Source organism: Dicentrarchus labrax, unplaced genomic scaffold, assembly GCF_905237075.1.
Source record: "Dicentrarchus labrax unplaced genomic scaffold, dlabrax2021, whole genome shotgun sequence".
In the NCBI taxonomy this organism is placed as follows: Eukaryota; Metazoa; Chordata; class Actinopteri; family Moronidae; genus Dicentrarchus; species Dicentrarchus labrax.
In genome coordinates this window covers 23,491,171-23,508,169 of record NW_026136715.1, presented here as the reverse complement: position 1 = coordinate 23,508,169, position 16,999 = coordinate 23,491,171, and the positions used below count along the sequence as shown (strand labels likewise).

General features: G+C 39.8%; 1 protein-coding gene across 1 annotated transcript; it reads right to left on the bottom strand.

Annotated features, from left to right (window-relative positions):
• Positions 1-3,537: 3,537 nt before the first annotated feature.
• Positions 3,538-16,699, bottom strand: LOC127378039 (neuronal acetylcholine receptor subunit alpha-2-like). The gene is made up of 6 exons (XM_051426525.1): positions 16,342-16,699; positions 13,344-13,495; positions 12,277-12,321; positions 12,056-12,165; positions 9,096-10,533; positions 3,538-7,552 (listed from the first exon to the last, which is right to left on the bottom strand). The coding sequence occupies exons 1-6, from the start codon at positions 16,391-16,393 to the stop codon at positions 7,427-7,429; spliced, it is 1,923 nt and encodes a 640-aa protein (XP_051282485.1). The 5' UTR covers positions 16,394-16,699; the 3' UTR covers positions 3,538-7,426.
• Between the last annotated feature and the right edge of the window lie 300 nt (positions 16,700-16,999).

Genomic DNA, 16,999 nt, shown 5'->3' with positions numbered 1-16,999 from the left:
ATGGGATCCCTTGAGGGTCTGTGCTTCACGCTTTACCCCATTTATGAGCCCCGGGTCTCTGAGGGTATCACTGCCCAGCCAGCAGCACATTTACTGTGTGTGTGTATGTGTTCAGGTCTAGGTGTGTTGTCATTCTTGGCTGTCTGTATGCGCCGCACACTCCTGTAGACGTCTGTCTCACGTATGGATTCAGACTGGCCTATTAAGGGAGTTTTCACTGCTAATCTGCACTTATCAGAGCCTGGATTAAGTGATTAAGGAGATGTGATGGGGAAATTGATTGGAAGGCCACCTTGACAGATGTTTTACTTAGGAATTCACGTTAAGCTGAGGGCTGCCAGGCTACAGGGGTTGGCCAATGAATCTGTGGAGAGAAGGTTGAGCTTTCTAATGTCATGCTACCTGGCGATCTGATATAAATTGTATGCATAAATTGTATTTGTACTATTTACCATTTTTTCATCAGTTTTAAAACAACTACAACAAATTAACAATTAGTTCACCTGCACGGTCATATACTGTGCAGTGGTTCCATCCCTTCACTTTTTTCATGTTGTGCTCCGTTGCAGACAAAAATAAATAGTTTGACAAAGCAATCACAACTGATGAGACACTTTCTAGCTCTTTCCAGAGCTTTTTAACCACATCACACAGTGCTTATTGGATGGAATGGTTGAAGTTTGCTCAGTTGTCACAGGGATTAATCTGTTGTCATGCGAGCTCAGTAGCTCTATATAATTTCATCCATTTCTAGCCACACTAGCAGCATGGCTAGGGACGACATTGTTGGTCGGTCAGTCGGTGCACCAGTTTGGTCCACACTGAAATATCTTAACAACTATTGAACGCCATGAAATTTGAAGCCTATTGATTTTTGTATGGATATTTGTACAAAGTGCAAACCTACCAGGACGTCAACCATCGGATTATGGACTACCGTTTTGAATCCTTGAGTTTCGTATCATGAACGTCGCCATCTTGTTTTTTTGGAGCCAAGTAACCATAATTGGACGAGAGGGTGGACCTCGGGGTGATATGCATTGCTCCACCTTTATCCTCATTGGACCTAACTGAGAACCCAAGGACTTGTCACAGCAACTTGTCAGGTCGTCTGTTTTATTGTCTATTTTACTCTATAAGAGACCATCATTTGAATGAACATCATGCTTACACTTACTAGCCTATAAGGGAATTATTCAACAGTTTCCCATATGAAGAGATACATCTCCATAACAACTGAGCAAACTCAATCCGCTGATTTATTATTTATTATTATTATTATGAGCCTATTCATAATTTTCACGCATGTAGGACAAATCAAATTTTTTTCTAATGTGTAAAAAATTGAAACACAGGGTGAGTCACACAGTATGTGGGAATAAATCAGAATGGTGTCATCTACTAACGTGATTTTTATCTAAACACAGATCAGATTGTTCAGGTCATCATAATTTGCTCAGAGTGTTCCTCTTTTTCCCCTCAGTAATGTTCGCCAACTAACAGATTGGAAAAGTGCCTATAGCACCGTGCCAGGTGCCACAGGCCCCTGCACCTGCCCTGGTTGATCTTTAAACCCCAGAGCTGGGCTCCAACTCCAGCAGACCCTCCAGCCTGAATTTTTATATCTGTCTTCTGTGTATAGCTAACTAGTTTTTGTGAAATTGTAATTACATTTGAGTTTATAATCCTGTAATAATATAGGACTGACAAGCTCTACACTGCAATACGCAAACAATGCTGCTCCTTTATTTCAATGTATTCTGCATCAACATGCATGGAACATCCACTAATGAGACTGCTGACCTTTTGCTTGGTACGCTACCTGGTAGCTTTAGCCTCAGACTTTTAGCATTGTATCATACATGTAGCCATCATCACATAGATATTTAAAACTCTTTTATAGGGTTCTCATTTTAAATTGAATCAAAATATTTATGCGTGCGTGCGTGCGTGCGTGCGTGCGTGTGTGTGTGTGTGTGGGTGTGTGTGTGTGTGTGTGTGTGTAAGATCTATATAGTCTTATATATTCTTATCATACATTCTCATCTTCCATAGGCCACATACAGTATATTGTTTATAATATTAACTATGCACATATCTGCAGATAGTCTAACAGTTTATCAGGAAGCAGATAGCAGCCTCAGGTTCATCATGAGCCAAGCATCTAAGTTATTAAATTCACACTTCTCCTTGTCTAAATGAATTACCACCGTCCTGGCATATGTATCTGCAAAGACAATCACTTAATTGAAATTAGCATTGAAGGTCAATTCTTCATCAAGGTAAATTTAATAGCATGACATTTAGTTATAATTAATAACTGTGTACTTACGTGGCATTTTGCATTGCTTTCTTCAGGCAGCCAACAGAGGACCTTTGGGAAGCCCTACCTTATGATGTACACGTTTGTAATTTGCCTTTGTGTAAGTATTTAATACTGAAATTATGCATATGAAATCCCTCCTGGAAAGGCATGTCTTATCATTTAATGGAAATTAGTTTGTAGTTTCATAAAGACCATCCTCATTTCATTTCAGAATTCAATTGACAATATACCGCGGTATTGTGTTTCTAGAGGAAACTGGAAGGACAAATGGAAATTAATATCCGTTCAAATATGAATCTTTGCATACAGACAAAAGACAAACTTAAGCTTGACTTCTTTTTTATAAAGCTGTGTTTTAGCTCATTTGGAGTTGGTACAAAGTGCTACTTTGTATTTCAGACTATCATCCAGACTCCCTTCCTCTGATTATGTGCTGGAATCAATGAATAAATACACAGCACTGCACGTATTTCACCTTGTTTAAAGTGCTGTGTTTCCATATTGTGCTTAATTGCCATTTTCTCCTGTCTGTGTTTTTACATAATGATCAATGGTTGGTCTTCTGCTGAGCCAGTAGAAATACAATAGTTTGTTGGCTGAGGTCAAATTTAAGGTCATCACTTTGGGCATTCAGGTGTAACGTTACATGCTTTTAAATTGAATCAAATTGGAGGTTTTACTGAGATGGAGCAGCAGGATGCAGATATATGGAAACAGGAATAAAGTAGAAAAGAGTTGATGACTTGCTGTAAATAGTAATTTAATACTTTTTGTATGAGACATAAACAAATCAGAGAAGCTACGCAAATAACTGGATGTTAGTTCAGGTGTTGCAAAGCAGTCGTGCTACATTCTGTGTTCTTGGCGTATTCCTTTTTGCACAGAACTGAACTCTATATAATCAGAGCATGTGGGCAGAAATTGCATTGAGGTATCCCAAGAGAAAAAAAAAGTAAAATATCACCTTGTGACTATGATACATGCACACACCTAAACTGCAAGTTATAACTCACTGTAGTTAAATTGTGTCATTCTCCAGGTATTCATTGATCTGTCACTGTTATTCATTCTATAATCTGTACATCTCATACGCTAAAAGCTTAATCTAGAGTCAAGGAGAAACCATTCTTTAGGGCCAAAACGCTTATTTTGAAAGGAAAATTTTAGAAATAAAAAGACTTTATGAAATCATTCAATACCTCGTTCAACCATTTTTGTTTTGGTTGCATTTTATTACACATAATATTGATGAAAACAAAAGAATGCCAAAATGTTGAAAATGTATAACTGTGTGAGACAAAGAAATCCAGGAAGGGCTTTCAGTTAGGTCTCACACCAGAACCAAAGGACAGAGAGAAATTAGAAATTCAAGACACAAGCATTGGCATTTGGCACAAATGAAAATTAGAAGTTTCCAACATTGACTGATAAATACTTTATGTGCAAATCAGAAAAAAGGATCTATACCTTTTCCTTGTATTCTGGTTGGTAAAATGTGCAAACAGTAAGGGGATGCACATTTGAACACAAATCAATTATGAACAGGGAATGGATATTGTTCAACATAGACACTGTTAACTGGGTTGTATGCTGTCATGAACAGCAGTCAGCTGCTCCATGAGTTGTTTCATGTCTTTTTCCATGTCATAATTATTTAATTACATTGTTGTCAAACTTTAGTGCTCCCAGTTACATCTCTTGTATATATTGTTTAAAGTTTAAATAATTTAGTTTTTGAGTAAAAAATACCAAAATAAGCCTTTCAGTGAATATACTATAGGTATATTTGTCGCTGCAAACTAACAGTTCTTATACAAACTGCCTCAGTATCCAGACAGATTTCACCTTTTAAACAAAAATAAAGTGAAACGAGTACTTGAGTGTTTTTATCCATTTTTCAATCTCTTTAGTAAAAACTGTTGATTAAAACACTTCTGGCTATAATACCCAATCAGTGTAGAAGAAGTGTAGAATGTGTTTGTAAGGCCTTACAACAACTAGTTGAATGTTACCTGATTTTGTGATGGAAATGCAACAAGACCAAAGGTGCCACCCTTTTCAATGTAAACACAGTGACAGACATGCTGCTGAGGCCAGCTAGCGCACAGGCAAGGAGAGGAACGGCGGTTGCCACTCTGGCTGTATGTACAGTTTATAATGGTTCAACTTTTTTAACTCCCGGTCACGGCTCACTGTGTGACCATGGCAACCACAGTAACCACAGAGAGGAAACCAACACTGGTATCCTAGTTCCATGAATGATACACCTCTTCACCAGCAGAAAACAGATCAATAAAGAGAAACGGTTTTAGAGCAAGTCAGCTTCAAAGTCTGATTATCCAGTCCAAGACAATAAACAGCGTTTGTGATATTAGGGAGATAAAACTGCTACATTAATCGTGACATATTGCTTAACACTTTCTCTATTTTAAGCTGTAACTTGCTCTGTTTAGCTCATAGACTGTATAAAATATGGACGTAGTCTCCGTGACGTCAGCCACAGGTTTCTGAAAAGCTATTGTGAAGTGTTCTCGGCTAATCCCAAAATCCCCTGTGGAGCGTGGGTGGAGCTGAGGCGGGCTGAATGAAGCCTGGTTGCTGAAACCAGCCACCTGTGACGGCACCCACCTGTCACTCAAAGCAGATGCGCCTTTAATTATGCATAACTTTACGCATTAATAAAATTTAAATGGATGAGTTAATAAAAATTCACCCCACATACAGTTGTCATGAACAGGGAATTTAGCTATAGAGACCAGCACCTTTTATTGAAACAGGCTGTTTATTTTTGCTGTAAATTTGAGCTTTTCAATATGGGGGCTTATGGAGAAAGATTCGCTTTTAGAGCCAGCCTCAAGTGGCGGGTCAGGGATCTGCAGTTTTTGGCACTATCCCGTTTGCTTCATTCTTCAGCCAAGGAGGTTGCCACTTGGTTTACCTGCGTATAGATCATAGGCTATGAAGTGCAGAGTGGATAGCAGCAACCTGTGCTTTACAGGCTGGTTGAATTGGAGTAGCCAGGACCCTGCTGCCGCCAATTCAAAATAACTTAGAGAACACCACTGCTGCCACGTGACAGTGGTGGTTCTGTGAGTCTGCACAGAGGTGCTTTGACATAAAATGCTCAGCATGCAAACCATGGGAAACACTTGTCATGGTGAGCAGGTGTATGTTGTGCATCTATATGTATGTTCGTGATCTTAGTTTAGTGTGTTAGCATGCTAACATTTTCTAATTAGTATGAAAAGTACACAAAGTACAGTGGAGACTGATGAGAATATGATTCGTCTGGCAGGTATGTGGTCATAAACCAAAGTATTGGTCAAATTTTGGCCAGATGATGGTGCTAAATGAAAAGTTGATCACCAAAGCTATTACAATTCATCCCAAGGGGAACATGAATGTCGGTACCAAATTCTTATATAGATTGTCATAGAATTTGTGTCACAATATATCCCTCAAAACCACAAATGTAAAACCTGATTTTGGTCCTCGAGGAATAGTCAGGGGAGTACCAAAGTCATCAGGATTCATTCTCTGGGAACTGTGAATGTGCATTTCATGGCATGGATTTTTTTAGTCTGGACCAAAGTGGTGAACTTACAGACCCGAACAGTGCCATCTCTTGAGCCACGCTGCTGGCATGGCTAACAAAAGAGAGCATGCCAGGTCAGCTTCCTGGACAAACATTCTTTCATACCTCACATACAGTATTTCCCACTATATGCAGCTCAATGTCCTCTGCCAAATGTTTTCAATATCTTGCAACACAATTAACCGTTGCTTAATAGCTTTAACAGTTTTTTGGTTTTTTTTTGTGAATTTAAATTATGGTAATGTTAAACTGTTACCTTGGTGATTAATGTCTTACACTCATAAACTGCTGCTTCTTTGCTCGCTAGCATGTGTTTCTCTTTTGTTCTGTTGAAGAGGATGAACATTCATAAGTCAGTTCATTATTAGCCTTTCACTCCTTCCACTATCCACCACTACCACAAACCTTCAACTCATTTTGTGCATCAACAGCAGCTCTCTTCTTTGTAATGCACTGTAAAAGCCATTTCCTGTCAGATCTAATTTTATTGTACACAATGTGAAATGCAGTGTAGAAGCTTTATTAGATTTTCTTTATTTAAGTTAATATTACAAATATCTGAAAGATTTATATGGCAGTTATTTATTAATATTTATCTTTAACTTTGAATATCAATGCCTAAAATGAAGGATTTGGAGTTTGAAAATCACACTTAATAAAGAAATAGAAAATGGGGCCAATCAACCCACTTCTTTATGAAGCAATAGAACAAATAAAATATTCCCTTGCCTAATTTGTTGACTGGGCTTGAGGGGAGGAAGGGCTATGAATCACTGGAGAGAGTGACTTTAAATCCCTCCCAGTTAACTCTGCTGTAGTAAGAGGATGCCTGTAAGATGTATTGAATACATTTGTTTATTTAACTGCTAGGATTAGAAAATCACAGATCAGTATGTGTGCTAACCTAAGCAGTGACCACTGCAAAACACCTGAACACACACACACACACAACTCCTTCCAAGCACTGAATTCTGTCAAATCAGGTTGCACAGAAACATGAATATTATATGAATATTTGGTGAGGGCACTGCACTGTGCTATTGTCACTATAACATTGACATTGTAATAGGGAATGTTAGAATTTAGATTTAAACCAAACCTTTTCCAGTCTTATACATATCTTTTACAGTCTTATCAATATCTTATCTCTTTCTGTGGTTTTCTGCATTTATAGATGGGTCAAAGTCCATTCTTCTCTGTATTTTAGCAAGGTGACAGCTTGAGCTATAGAGGTCAATATCAAAATGGAGTGGTGCGGAAGGATATTTTGGTTGGCCCTTTGCCCTCATAAAGAATTTATATTCCCACTGGAATCAATGATAGATATTTAATCTTGTTTTTACGTGGGTAACCTTTTGATAACCCGGGGCAGGAGCAAGGAACGTGACTTGTAGTTCCTTTGAAAAATAGAAAATAAAAAGATAAATGATAAACCCCCCTTTTTTTTTTTTACAGTATAAGACAGCATGTCGTCCTGTCACTCCCTTCCCTTCAGTGGTGAGTTTCTAGATCATTCCAGCCAGCCAAGGAGGAAGAAAGAGTCCCACGGATCCCAGTATACACACCAGTACAAACATCCAGAGGAATATCCTGTCAATGACCATGGCCACATATTTCCAGTCTTCCTTTACCTAGAAGAGAAGAGAAAGAGCACAGAGGGACATTTTGAATTTCACACCACACCACCTTTTTACCAGCTGTCAGTTTTCACCCTTGATTGATTTCTCTCGAATGGCTGATTTTTTCATTATGAGGCAGCTATCTCCTAAATGTCAGTCAATCCTTGCTTGTCTCTCTTATGAAAAATTCAAGGTCAAATTACTGAGGCCCCATTGTTTCAAAGACAGGCCTTTTCTGGCTAGAGATAGAAAGTGCATTGTTGTATTGACAATGATTGGTTTCGATAAATACAATGGCTTCCACCACTGATATTAGAATAATGGGACACATTTTTGAACTTCTTCCATTCCACAAAGCACCCTTCATTGTTTCCCAGCAACTCAGTAATTAACACTGAATCAGTACTGTATACTGAAAAGCTTTTTGCTGCTTAGCAGTTTCCTAATTAAAACACATTTTCACTGGTATATTTCAAAGCAATAAGGAAGAGTCTTGTAAAAAAGTTTAACTGTCAAAACTGAAGACCAGCAGTATGACACATGAACAGGTAACATGAGGTAAAGTAAAGGTATCAGTAAACTGTCAGTTGTCTGATTGTCATTTGCTTTGGAAAACTTTTAATTATGTTATGTAAGTAAGTTTGACAACAATTTGGCAGACATACAGTGGGCTGAAGGAACATCCTTGGATTACAAGAATGACATTATACACTGAGAATTTTGAACTTCAACAGATCAAAATCAAATATTAAATTTTTTCCCCACATACTAACAGTAGCTCAAATTTCAAATAATAGGTGACTATTGCTTGTGCTAATGGGATGCTACTTGTATCCAAAAATGTGAAATGGACTCTGCCAAACTCATTTAAGAATGAAAAGCCATATTTTGCAGGATTTGTTGCTTGCTGTTTGTCAACAAACCATTCACAGTTGGCCCCACCTCCCATCGAGCAAGAGAGAGAGAGAGAGAACAGCGGTGGTCGAGCAAGCTAGAGAGTGCATGAAAAGGGGGTGTGGCTTTAGCAAGAAAAGAGCAGTGAATCAGAGAAATAAACGTTATTTTCTGATTATTTCATGGCAGTTACTTTCTGATGCACACATAAACACAGCCACACCTCCGCAGAACCCTGCGGGAAAGAGCCACATTGATGGATTTTGTGTGTGAATGCAGCCAATGTCACCGTAACCCACCCTCAGTCAAACAAACATACAGACCTGCAGCTCTTTATGCATCCATGACATAGACAAAGTGCAGAGGAGAGAGATGGAGATAGCAATGTAACCTGGTTACTGCATTTTTACACACCCCGCCCTCACACCCTGCTACACCCTGTTACCCCCTGGCTAGGGACTACACACCCACTGCCCAAAGATTGATGCCCAGAAGCGTCTCGAGTCTATACATTGGTTTACAGGAAAACTTTAAGTTGCAAGGAGCTCTGTGACTTTTTTTAAATATGAGCACTGCATCATCACGACATAAACATTTAGAAACTGTGTCATTGCCACGACTTTATTAGTTACTTAGAAAAAGATAATTTATGGAAACTTACTGAAAAATCATCATCCTCTGCCCTGAGATGATCAGCAATGTACTGAACTCCCTCTATGGCCCGTTGCATAGCTGGGGAAATAGTCGGAGCCACGCGGTCCTGTTGGGTACTCGCATCTTTATTGGACTCTGCTGTGAGGGTTTCTGCTAGTTGATCTGTAAGGGCTTGTTTCTTTACCCACCCTGCAATCCCAATGACCCCAGGCCCTTCATCATGCAGACAGCAGTACTGGAAGCTACGGGAACGACACCGATGCCCAGCTGTCTGAGGAAGCTCCCTCTGTTGGTCAAACATTTGCTCTACACTGACGGAGCGGCCATTTGGGGCCAGTGTATTGGGTTCTTCCCTGGATAGGCTGCGAAGTGGGCCGAGTGGCAAAGTTGGCGGTAAGGACAATTGGGAAGAAGATGAGGCAGCAGAATTGTGTCCACGTAGGGGTTGTTTCTCTGAGAGAACTGAATACTGACCAGATGTCGGCCGGCAGAAAATGTTGGCCTTCAGTGAGTGATTTTCCTCATTGCAGTCCTTAAGAGAGGACGAGGGTGGAGAGGGTGAGCAGACAAGGATGCTTGGACTGTCAGACGGAGACTTTGGGAGTGTATTCTCTACCTGGCCCATCTGTCTTAACCCTGTTTCTAACCCTGTCCAAAAAGCCTGCGAGTTGCCTGTTGCAGATATGGTGGTAGGACGGTGCATCATCTCAATAAGCTTCTTGCAGTTCTGCTTGGCTGTGCCTGGTGGACGCTTCATGAAGAGGACTCGGGGCACCAAGTCCAAGAATACTCTCCGCACCCAGTGAGGCATTCCATGGGTTTGTGGTGATCGGTGATGTACATTTAGCACAAAGACAGTAATTATGATGGAGAGTGTGACAAAGACCATGGTGAACAGCAGGTATTCACCAATCAGTGGAATCACCAGTGATGTGGACGGTATAATCTCTGTGATAAGCAGGAGGAACACTGTCAGGGACAATAACACTGAGATACACAAGGTGATCTTCTCTCCACATTGTGATGGCAGGTAAAACACCAGCACAGTCAAACAGGAGATAAGAAGACAGGGGATGATAAGGTTAATGGTGTAGAACAACGGAAGTCTCCGGATGATGAAATAGTAAGTGATGTCTGCGTAGATCTCTGTGCAGCACTCGTACTTTTTGGTATTGTACTTGCCCACTGCATTGACAATGATCCACTCTCCACTCTCCCAGTAGTCCATCTGGTCCACATCGCTGGCCATGCTGATCAGATCGATCTTGGCGCGATCATAGGTCCATGAGCCAAACTTCATCTTGCAGCTTTGCTGGTCAAAAGGGAAAAAGGTGACATCTATGCTGCATGAAGACTTGTAAATAGCTGGTGGCATCCACTTTATCCGACCATCATAGAAGAGATGTGCCTTCGTGAGGTGAGTTACCGCAAAGTCGCCATCAGCACTGCACATAAAGAAGATATAAGAGAGAATAAAAGTGGTAACATTTAAAAAATATATAAAGTTTACATTTTTGCCTTCATCAAAAGTTGCACTTCAAGAATTTAATTCTGACTAAATTCCTCAAGTAATACTTTTGAGATGACAAAAATTTAATTCAAGTTGACCATGAATCAAATTTTTTCTTGGAGTTTTCAACGTCATCTCAAGGTCGTCTTCAGTGGAGGGAGTTATTTGTTAATATATGTATACTGATTACACTTACATTTATATGTATCACCAGGCAAATGAAAGATTGGATGTGCCAACATTTCCTACAGGAAAATACAATCAAATGAAAGGGACATTTGAAGTTAGTGCTCTTGCTGTCACTGAAAAATGTCATGATGGCAGCTGCCCCTTCCTCCTCTCTTTCATCTCCTGCCTCTATAATCTGATTAATCTTTGTTGTAATCCTCTCATGTCTGACCCAGTCATCTGCCCACCTTGTTGCAATTAGCTTCAGTACATATAGAGATTAGCTGTCAGTCACTCTGTGCAACATTGGCTATGTTGCCTTCATTCTGTTCTGAACATCTGCCTGAACATTTTTCCTTGGCAGAGAATGTAAGCCTGTGTTTTGACCCAGTAAAGACCACTGACCTGACAATTAAATCTGATATTTTGGTGTAGATTTAGACATACATTTTCATCAAGACAATAACAAAGTCAACCTTTTACCAACACAACAATTAATATAATTAGAGAATTCATGTCCAAAAATCTAGTCTATATTTCTAGTATACGTTCAGAAATCACACATCTACAGCTCATTCAGAACTCTGCTGCTCTTTTTTCCAAAGGCGAAGAAAGCTGAGCATGTAAATCACAAAACACTTTAGGATCAAAAAACCTCTCTGATCTTTGTTTTTCTCTTTGAACGCAATTTTATTCATTTGATGTCATTTTGTTGTTTGAGTCAGCATCTGTAAAGGACTTCTCACCAATAAATAACAGCCTCATATATTTCTTCATGTGAAAGTATAATCATGTTTGTATACTGACATGTGAAGTTGACAGTTGTATTTAGCCCTTTTCTAATACAGTTTTATATATAGCTGATTTCCCTTATTTAGTCAAATAAATACAGTTCCACCTGAGGCACACAAACTCTGGCAGATGCATACTATCTGAGGCCCGATTGAAAGACAGCCAATTACATTTCATCTTCTAATTCCCAGCCTAATGTATTGCATTGTACAATGTACCAAGCTTTGTTTGTATCCACATCCATTAAGGTTGACCTTGTTCACATTTATTTTATCTAAATTACTTTATGACATTGGCACAGGACACGATGTTTGGCACAACAGCAGAATCTCCATGTTTTCCCTCCAGTCATACCATCTGTTGGACTTGAATCAGAAATATCTGAACATTACTTACTATATGAGATTATTTTTGCCTTGAAAATGGCAACATTTAAAATCCCAGGATCTCTTACAGTTTATTCACAAAACATACAAGCTACTGATATAGATCCTCACTTGTTGTAGAGGACAATGTCAGGCCTCCAGATGATCTCTGAGGGAATACGGATGGAGGTGACATTTTCGTATTCCTCTGGGTTCCAGCGGAGTTTGTAATCGTTCCATTCCTGTAGGAGGATTATATAGGATCATAGGATTATTAATAATATTCATATTCAGTAGCTTTATTTAAGTTTGTATCTTTGGCAGCTTGTGTTTTGTCTCTCATTATCACATACTTGCTTGACCCAGACATTTGTGGTCATCATCTGGTTCTTCTCATCCTTATGTCATGTAAACAGAGGAGACAATTACTGACATTCATCTTCTTTCAAATGAATTGCATGTTAGTTAACTATTTCTTTGATCTTCTTCTAATTTTCTAGTCATTCAATTTTCAAAGCACTCATAAATCAGTTATAGAACAAATCAACATACAGTACATACCCTATATTTATGAAGACAGATTTTTTTGTGTAATACATCAGGAAACAAAATTAGGCAGTGCTTCATGCAAAAACACCCTCACTGTACAGTATCTGCTGCTTCACTAGCACTGCTGGCATGCTGCTTTCTCCAACTCTTTCCCAGCAACTTCTAAGACACAGCAGTCAACGAAAACACTCTGAAGGAGAAGACAACTTCACCCATAGCTGACTCTCAATACCAGGCATGTGGAGCAAACACTGTCACCTAATTGTGTGTCAAAATCCTGGTGAATTGTCCCTGCAGGCTGCCCTTATTCAGTCTTGAAGCTACACCAGGCAACTTTGCATGGCTCCAAATGGCAGTTAAAGGTGTTGTAAAATATTTTTTATCTTAGTCAACAGAAACCCTGCAACATAATTTATGTAAAATGCACATTTGTTTAAAACTCCAGAGGAGATGCCACAGGGACAAAAGAGAATAAAGATGTTATTTTGTTGAGACCAGCTGCATCTGGGTTGCTGTTTAGGAGACAGTTTTGAATATTTACTGTCAGTGTTAGCATACTTGACAACTGAATTTAATGTGGGCAAAATAATTAAATCTCTTCTGTTGTGGTTTCATTTCCGCTGATAAGTGATCTGTATATTTAAATGTATCTCTCTTTCCTAGTGTAGCTTTGAGCTGGTTGATATGATCATAATGAATACAATACATAAGACAGAAAGAGAACAATTGAAAATGTATATAATATATATAAAATAATAATTTCTCCCTTTTGTTTTTTTTGTTTTTTCCTCAAGTGAGAACACAGGACAAGTGATTTACAGAGCAGATATGCATGCTGTGGCAGACAAAAAAACGGTTAGATTTTACTCACCACATCAATAAGCTGGGCAATAGACAGCCCAAAGTGAACTAGCACTGTGTCTGTAGTGTTTTCTACAGGCCGAGAGAGCTTGTTGTAATGTACAAACAGATCCTGGAGCAGCCTCTCTTCAGCATGGGCACGAGGTCCAACTTGGGAACAAACTGAGAGGAGAAAAGAAAAGATTAGACACATGAGGAAAGGTTAGACTAATTATGTGGCCTTTTATAACCCACATGCATCATTTAATGTCTTTTTAGTAGTTTAAAACAATACAATAATACATTAATTTATCTTTCCTTAAAACAACATATAGATGTGCATACATCTGTTAATATTGCAACTTCTTTGGGCTTATTTTGTGCAGACTATGCCAGTGACATCTTTATACTTTATACAGTTTGAATTGTTTCTCATTTTGCACATTTATGTAGGAAATGAAGACTATGATTTCAAATGCATGATATTAATATCAAATATATTTTCTACAGTCTACAATGCATTCATCTATAATGGATTTTGCTAATTCCATGCCACCATAAAGAATCCACTGCTGTAGATACAGAGTGTAATCTAAAAGGAGAGTGACCTCTATTATACAGGTGGCGTTTGGTTACATGAGACTGTATCTGAGAGATGAAGCAAACGGAGAGAGAGAGGGGAGAGGTTGGTGGGGGGTGGGGGGGGGGGGGGGGGGGGCAGGAGATGAGAGAATGGAAAAGAGGAAGGAATCTGAGTACATCCGTTGTGTCTCCAAACAGACGTGCTGATGGAGCGATCTGTCGAGACGTCTCATCCCTCCCTCACCCCCTTGTCCCCTCTCTCGCCCCCTCTCTACCTCTGTGTCTCTCTGCCGCAGCCGCTCTAATGGAGCAACTCAATCACACACACACACACCAAACACACACACACACACACACACACACACACACACACACACACACACACACACACACACACACACACCCCTTTACAATCAGCTCACATAGCACTGAGGATGACCTAACGAGGTCTGGGAACAATTAAAGAGACGGGGAACGTCCACAGGCTCGTGCAAGACAATGTCCTTTTGTGTTCCAATCCTTCTTTCATATTCAATCAGGCATTTTTCTATTCTGGACATTGTGCATCTGTGCAGGTGAATAAAAACTGGCACAGCAATACATCACATGCTGTGATTTTGTACCCTCACTTCATATTTCATTATGCCTGGCACTAGTGCATATTTCAATGTCTTTCTTGTGTCTGGAGTATTATATTGTATATATTGTTTATTGGTAATTGTACAAAATTAAATTAATTGTGCGAGAGCTGGGGGTTGTTTTTTATTACCTCATTATAACTGTTGTATTGTGATTGCACAGGAAAGATGCTCTGCTGTTCTAACTTGCATTCTTTAAACAAGGACACAGGTGTAGTTGTCATGCTGCTGGCCTTCCTTTCGGGTCCTCCTACCCACTCAATCAAAGCTGATGGGCTGTCCTTCAGTTGCCTGAAAACTGGCATCCTCAATTTTTAAAGGCTCAGGATCAATATCTTATTAAATGGATATAGTTTCTTTTTTTCCCCCCATGTCTTCTCTTCCTGTTTACACCTGAATCTGTTTGACATGTCCAGACGCCCAACAACCTTGAACTGTCTCTGCGTTTTCAGATGAGTGAAATGGACACAGGTACCATTGTTTGATCACATCACCTCAAAGCGATATCTGTTGAATGCAGCGGATATTAGATAAAGAGGAATGCTCCAGTGGATTCCAAAGCAGCGTTGCAACTAATGGGTTTAGATGGGGGAGCTCGTAGGGTGTCCTGACTTTGACAATGTGTGGGTCATAGCAGTAATTTGTGCAGGAGAAAATGGGTATCTGTTGGATGAGTTTACTTCTGTACGGTGTGCCTTACAGGACACTAAGAATAGCACCGGTACAGACTGTAATGTTACCAGTCACTTAGGATGGAGAAAATTCAATTTTCATAGTGAAACTTTTTATTCCAGTTGACTGCCAGATAATTACTCAACTTTCTTTTCTCCATTTTTTGTGAGAATATCCAGTTCCTCCTCCTTTAAATCTAGACATTCTCCTGGATGTTTTTCACTGTTGGTCTACCAATATGCTCTGTGCAGACAGTTAAAATGAAACAAGATGAATTATGTGAACCCATAAAATCTGGTACTGCTTCGTTATCTAGATGTGTCAAAGCTACTGGACCCAGTTCTGTCCTCATTTGATCAATCTATTCTCATAGGCCAATAACGCAAGAGCAGCAAATACCACTTTTTATACAAGTGAGTCCTGCTCCTGAACCAGGCACATAAAGCTTGTTACGAGGTCACTAAGCAACGGAGGGAGTTTCTACCTCCTTAACCAATGAGAACTTTAACAAACAATAACATTCTGTGTGTACAGAAGGTTGTGTTTTTGTCTGTGATTATGTTACTTATCTTGCCAGACTATCCCTCAGGGAAAAAAAGCCTTGCCTTTCTAACGAATAATACGACTGGGGCATTATTAGGGATTGTACAAAAATGATTGGGGTGTGGAGGGGGGCTGAATCTTTTAATTAAAAAAAGCAAGACCCTCTGCCTTTAAAAAAAATGGACCAGGAAAGAATCTGCCCTCAATACCCACCCCTCAAAATAATATATCCACGACAAACATGACAAAATACAGAAAATAAAGTAATGGTTAAACTTCTTACAGACACTGAATGAGTTAACCAGGCCTGGACATCAACTTCGTTAGTTGTGATTGATTTTAGAAGCACAATATTTTCACCCCAAAATTAATTGAAATAATCACTAAAATGTCAGTGAAAGTTAACACATCTCATCTTCTCTCTCTCTCTGTCCCCTGCAGACTACACTTTTATGAGCAAAAATGGAAAAATACATACCCCCCCCACACACACACACACACACACACACACACACACACACACACACACCCCTTATGTTGATAAAAAAAAACGTGAGATAAAGCAACTAACTGACAGGAAGGGAAATGGTATACCTTGTGGAGTAAGAGTGAAGAAAAGTAAGCTTAAACATTTGTATATATCCATAGTGCCCTTAGTGGTATCCAACTTTATGAGTGAACTCCCTCCAACTTCTGCCGGATTTCAGTCCCAGTGGTCAGTCATCTGTCCTGAAACAGCAAGTCTTCAGGAGCATCAGATTAGGTTAAACAGCCAGATGGAGAGGTCATGTCGGTCCATGTCAGCCCTGGGCCTGGTGTTCCTCCTCGTCCCATTTACTTCTCTTTCAGTTGCCCTTCTGTCCGGTATGAGTGTCAGTATGAAGGACCACAGTCCTGTAGTTGACTTGATCCAACACTTGAGAGTCCCTCCACGCTCCACTAGAATCCTTCATCCAAGTGTGGCTTATCCCTCTCTTCTCCACCCTCCCTGTCTACATTACTCCCTCCCTCGCCTCTCATCTCTCCGCCTCCTCATCTCATCTCCCTCTCTCTCGATCTCTCTCCCCCTCTCTCTCTCTCTCTCTCTCTCTCTCTCTCTCTCTCTCTCTCTCGATCTCCCTCCCTCCCTCTCCCCCCCTCTCTCTCTCACGAACACTCTCTCTTTGCATTCTCTTTTTCCCTCCCACTTATTTTCTTTTCTCCCTGTTCCAGTTTTCTGTCTTTCCTTCACTTCTTTTCCCATGAAAAACTG

Coding starts and splice junctions, on each gene's coding strand:
- LOC127378039 (XM_051426525.1), bottom strand. CDS start 16,393: ATGGATATATACAAATGTTTAAGCTTACTTTTCTTCACTCTTACTCCA. Junction 10,534..12,055: donor GACATTGTCCTCTACAACAA/GTGAGGATCTAT, acceptor CTTTATGTGCAG/TGCTGATGGCGACTTTGCGG. Junction 7,553..9,095: donor CAGAGGATGATGATTTTTCA/GTAAGTTTCCAT, acceptor CTTCTCTTCTAG/GTAAAGGAAGACTGGAAATA.